Consider the following 5,936-nt stretch of genomic DNA (forward strand, 5'->3'; position numbering starts at 1 on the left):
CCCGCTGTGAATGGAGTAACCCGCTCTGAGGTGCAGGCAGAAGCCTGTTCCCTGCTGGTGTATTAAACAACCCTAGTCAGAACCATCTCTGCACCCAGAGCTCCCTTGGGAGGGCAGGTGGGTGAGGGAACTGAGGGACTGGGAGTGAGGACACCTGGGTTCGATGTACAGCTCTGGGAGCAGAGTGGGGTCTAGTGGTTAGAGCACAGGGATCTGGGATGCTGGACTCCTGGGTCTATACTAAGCTCTGGGAGGTGAGTGGGAGTCTAGTGGTTAGAGGGGCTGGACTCTTGCCTTCAGCACTGTAACTGTCAAGAGTAAGGAATCATCCCTCAGTCTGACCCTTGGCTTTCATCTTCTCTCAGCCCCACTGGGAGTCACCCACTTTCCCTGATGACCCTTCCCGGTTCCGTGGAGCTGGTCTTGGTGAAAGGTTCCTAGTTGCTCATTACCTCACATGTAAGAGGCCCTGCCAAATTCATGGTCATAGGATTTTAAAAATCATAAATCTCACCATTTCAGATATTTACATCTGAAATTTCATGGTGGTGTAACCAAGGGGGTCCTGACCCCAACAGGAGGTGGGGGGGGGGGTTGCAAGGCTTTTGTAAGAGTGGGCTCATGGTATTGCCACCCTTACTTCTGTGCTGCTGCTGGCAACGGCATTGTCTTCAGAGCTGGGCAGCCGGAGAGCCACGGCTGCTAGCCGGGCACCCATCTCTGAAGTCAGCGCTGCCGCCAGCAGCAGCACAGAAGTAAGGGTGGCTTGGTAGCGTATTGCTGCTGGTGGGGCAATGTCTTCAGCGTTGGGCGCCTTGTCAGCAGCCACTGCTCCCCGGCCACCCAGCTCTGAAGGCAGTGTAGATGTAAGGGTGGCAATACTGCGCCCTCCCACAATAGCCTTGCAACACCCCCCTTCCCCCAAGTTGGTCCTTTTGGGTTGGAACCTCCAGTTTGAGAAACACTGGTCTCCCCTGTGAAATCTGTATAGTATAGGGTAAAAGGACACAAAAGACCAGATTTCAGGGGGAGGGAGAGCAGATGTCACGGTCAATGACATTTTTCATGGCTGTGAATTTGATAGGGCCCTACCCATACAATCTCCTACCCTTTGGCTCCACTTCTGCTCCTGCTTCGAGCCCACGCTCCCCCTCCCAGCCAGCCCATGCTGGTGTCTGATGCTCTGGGAAGCCAGAGGGGCAGGAGTTGCCATAGGCCAGGCCAGAGGAGATGAAGGCTGGGAGCGGGGATCCCAGCAGAGTGGAGGTCTGGGAGCTGGGGAGAGGCAGGAGCTGTGATAGCCTAGGCCGGAGGAGATGGAGGCCAGGGTGAGAATCTCAGCTGAGGGGAAGCTGGAGGTCAGAGGGGAAGGAGCTGCCATTGGCTGGGCCAGAGAAGATGGAGGCTAGGATGGGGCTGGGTCTCTGGGAGGAGCTACCCAGAGACAAAGACCTAGATGAGGGTTTCAGCGGTTCAGCATTCCCAGGAACTCACACAAGAACTGGCCTTTCCCTCTTTAAGGCAGGGGCTGCAGCAGCTTGCTGGAGCTGACATGGCCTCACAGAGCAGTGAGGGCATCATCAAGCTGTCGAGGGAGGAGCTGGAGGCCCTGAAAGCTGCCTTTGAGGAGGGGAACCTCACTGGCGTGGCCTCCAGGCTGCAGGAGATGCTGGAGTCGCTGGAGAGCATCCAGCTGGACATGGGCATCACGGGCGAGACTGGCGCTGGGAAGTCATCCTTTGTCAATGCCCTGCGGGGCCTGGGCGATGAGGATGTAGGTGCTGCCCGCACCGGTGTGGTGGAGACCACCAGGGAGCCGACTCCATACCAGCATCCCCGGTACCCCAACGTGACTATCTGGGACCTGCCAGGGATCGGCACACCCGATTTCCACCCTGACAGCTACCTGGAGCAGGTCGGCTTCTCGCACTACGACATCTTCTTTATCATCGCCTCGCACTGCTTCACCGCCAACCATGCTGCTCTGGCCCGCCACATCCAAGCCATGGACAAGAGCTTCTACTTTGTCCGCTCTAAGGTGGACGTGGACCTGGATTCCTCCCTCAAGCGCCGGCCATCCAGCTACAGCGAGGTTGGGGTGCTGCAGGAGATCCGGCAGAACTGCCTGGAGGGTCTGCAGGCCCAAGGCATCCGCTCACCCCAGGTCTTCCTCCTCTCGGCCTTTGATCTCAGCAAATACGACTTCCATCTCCTGGGGGAGACGCTGGAGAGGGAGCTGAGCTACCACAAGCGGCATGCCTTCCTGATGGCCCTGCCCAACATCTCCTTGCACATCCTGGAGAAGAAAAAGGCAGCAATGTTGGAACACATGTGGCTGGTCTCCACCGTGGCCTGCGGTATCCATGCCACGCCCATCCCAGGGCTCCTGATCTCCTGCGATGTGGATGTCCTGGCCAGGACCTTGCAAGGTTACTGCAAGGGCTTTGGCCTGGACGATGACTCTCTGGAGAAGCTGGCAGCACAAATGGGGCAGCCGGTAGAGCAGATGAAGGCCGTGATCAAGTCTCCATTGGCCAAGGAGATCTCCAACATCCTGGTGGTGCAGTTGTTGCTACAGGCAGGCAGTGAGGCACCTAAGCTAGCCAAAGAGGTGCTGAGCTCTGTCCCGCTGCTGGGCTCGCTTGCATCCGGAGCACTGTCTTTTGCCACCACATACAAGATGCTGAGGAGCTTTGTGAATGCGGTGGCTGCTGATGCCCAGAGGGTGCTTATTAAAGCCTTCAACTTGGATGCTAAGAAGTGAGCCAGAAAAGAGGAGGAGAGAGAGATTGAAACACCTTCTATGATCAAAATCTCATGCCAGGTGCAGACAGGATCCTGGCATCTCCTGGAAATCCCCTGAGCTTCCTACCTGATGTCAGAATTTCATTCCTGAGCTGGATATAAAATCCATGATTGAATTTCTAAAGTTTCTGCTGCATTTGTTACTTTGCTATTTAAATGTCAAATATCAGAGCTGATTCTGCTGTCACTGACACTGGTGCAAATCAAGGGTGTGTGTGTGTGTGTGTGTGTGGGGGGGGGGTATACCAGGAGTAACTCTGTTGTAAATACTTCACTGTAAACCAAAAGTAAGTCAGTCTTAAATGTGTCATCATAAACTGTGGGTAATTCCATTATAAATAGATACTTCATTGTAAACTAGTCATAACTCTGTTGTAAATACACGACTGTAAACCAAGAGTAACACAGATGTCAATACTCTGTTGCAAACCAAGGGTAAATCTACTGTATACCAGGAGTAATGCTGGTATGAACCAGGAGTAACTCTTGTACATACAGTATATTGTTATAACCTGGGGTAACCCCATTATAACTAAATGGTTTATTGTAAACTGGATGTGATTTTACTGTAACTACTCCATTGTAAACGGGATGTAACTCTGTTGTAAACCAGAAGCTGTAAATATTCTGGGCCAAAACCTCAGCTGGGGCAAATTGGGGGAAAGCTCTACTGAAGTCACTGGGCTGTGTGGCCTAGTGGACTGAAAACTAGAGTTTTATTCCCAGCTCTGCTGCGGCGTGACCATGGGCAAGTCACTTCCCCTCCCAGTGTCTGTTTCCCAACCTGTAGAATGGGAATAATGATGCTGACCTCCTTTGTAAGGAACTTTTTGAGATCTACTGATGTAAGAGCTAGTGATTACTAGCATAGAAAATAACAAGAAGTGAGGATCTGGTCAGGCATTGTAAACCAGGAGTAACTCCAGTGTAAATGAGGAGTAACCACTCTGAAATGGCAGTAAAGCCAGAGTACAGTATGTCAGAATCAAGGCAGTCCTTTCTTTTGGGGACAGGAGAGTGGGTGAAAATGAAGTAAAGTTCTGTGACCCCACAATTAATTAGCAAAACTTAAATATGTCCTTAGCTTTCATATTGCTGTAATGAACAGTATCGAAGCAAAGTCCAGTCTACAGTGTAGAGGTAGGAGTGTGGTCTAAGGGTTAGGGTAGATAGATTGATTATCAGGACTCTGGGGTTCTACTCTCAGCCCTGGGAGGTAGTGAGGGTTAGTGATTAGTGCAAGAAAGTGGGATTCAGGACTCCTGGGTTTGCTTCCTTCCCCACTCTACCACTTCCTCATGTAGGAGAGTCACTCTATCTCTTTGTGCCCTGTTTAACTCTTTAGGAGAAATGGGGATAATTTTCATATTTACCCAGCTCTCTAATGTGTTTTAAGATCGTCAGAGGAACGTCCGTGTTGTTAATATATACCATGCAATGAAAGTCCCCTTAGTTAGTTCCTGCCTAGGGCTTTGGCCCAGCCACCCTGGGAGGATCTGTATGAGTTTAACCCCAGACATTCACTTGGGATCAGAGTTGGTCGAGAAATGGACTTTCCCCTCCTGTGGGGAAATTCTGAGATTTTGAAACAACCTACCTAGGCAATTTATTCCAGTGCTTAATCACCCTGACAGTTAAGAATTTTTTCCTAATGTCCAACCTAAACCTCCCTTGCTGCAATTTAAGCCCATTGCCTCTTGTCCCAGCCTCAGAGATTAAGAAAAACAACCTTTTCCCCTCCTCCTTGTAACAACCTTTTACGTGCTTGAAAACTGTTATGTCCCCTCTCAATCTTCTATTTTCCAGACTAAACAAACCCAATTTTTTCAATCTTCCCTCATAAGTCATCTGTTTGCCATGGAAGGTGCTCAGGTGCTACGGGGCAGGGACTAGTATTTGTTCTTTGTTTGTACAGCCCCTAGCACAGTGGGGTCCTGCTCTATGACTGAAGCTCCTAGGTGGTAGCATAATACAAATCATTAATAATGGTGATGGGAGGCAGTACGAATGCCTTACGTTGTGTAAGCCTACCAGAGGCTGGGCCAGGTCAATCAGGGTTGTACTGTCTACGCACATTCCCAAAGCATGTACTCAGCAAAACTGCTAGCTATGAATTTTCTCCTGTGTAATCGCTTTGCAGACTCAGTTTGACAACTCCTCTTCATTTGCTTTCTCAACAATTACAGAGAAGGTTATTGTCACATTTCAGGGCAACTGCACCTGGATTCTCCCTCGATGGTCCCTCGAGGGCAACTGCTCTAGCATTCTGCATCCTCAGCCACCACCTCTCTTGGTCAGAGACCTGCATCTCTCTCTGTCCTGACCAGGGTATTTCCAGGCTGCTCCATTCCCTGCTTACACTGTGATATCCCCAGCATGCCAGACTGCCTAACCAGGCCAGCGTCTTTGCTTTGTTTTCTCTTCGAGGGCTATGAACAACTGTAATTGCCAGCAGTCACATGTTATCAGATTGCTCTTTACAAGCAAGTACATTTATTGGTAAGATGAAAGCATTGCAGAGAAAGACGTATCAAACCAACACAAGTTCCTATATGTATGTGTCAGTTGTTGTGTGTACACCCCATTTCTGTGGCCCAATTTTCATTAAACCAGCTTTCCTCTATTCAACTTCAGTGGGCTCAGTCCATCACTTTAACATGAAATGAACCAATCAGCCCTTAAGCTCCAGGGCCTGCAGTCTTCTTGTGTCCCCCTATTAGTTCCCTGGAGTCAGCTAGGCCTGCGGCTGTTTCCTCTTCATCACTGCAGACCTTTCTGTTCTTTCATAGCTGGGCTTGTTTTCCTTACGGGGCCCAGCTGTGGGTTTGTCTCCATGAGTGGCAGTTCTGGCAGCGGTACTGGGGTGTGGTCAGCCTGGTTGCCTGGGAACAGGGAAGGCTCTCTTCTGCCTGTGTCCTGTCTGGGGTTTGTAAACTTCAGGACAGCGTGCAGAAAAATTTCCAGCCACCTGTCAGGCTTATGGGACATCAGTAGGCCAAAGTCCTTTCAACCCTTTGCAGGAAGGATTGGGGCCCCTCTTGGACAGAAGGTCTTGTCTGTTTGCTGGATCAGAAAGAAGGTCCTGAGCCAGTTGAAACTCAGATTATTTATCCACCAGTCCTTTCTTTGTC

The 5,936-nt window shown here is 50.5% G+C and overlaps 1 protein-coding gene across 1 annotated transcript; it reads left to right on the top strand.

Moving 5' to 3' along the window:
- The first annotated feature begins 798 nt into the window (after window positions 1-798).
- LOC140902765 (interferon-inducible GTPase 5-like) lies at window positions 799-5,433 on the top strand. The gene has a single exon (XM_073323206.1). It carries the CDS (start codon window positions 1,457-1,459, stop codon window positions 2,762-2,764), a length of 1,308 nt encoding a protein of 435 aa, XP_073179307.1. The 5' UTR covers window positions 799-1,456; the 3' UTR covers window positions 2,765-5,433.
- The last annotated feature ends 503 nt before the right edge of the window (window positions 5,434-5,936 follow it).

The sequence above is a fragment of the Lepidochelys kempii genome, chromosome 24 (assembly GCF_965140265.1).
Source record: "Lepidochelys kempii isolate rLepKem1 chromosome 24, rLepKem1.hap2, whole genome shotgun sequence".
Classification (NCBI taxonomy): domain Eukaryota; kingdom Metazoa; phylum Chordata; order Testudines; family Cheloniidae; genus Lepidochelys; species Lepidochelys kempii.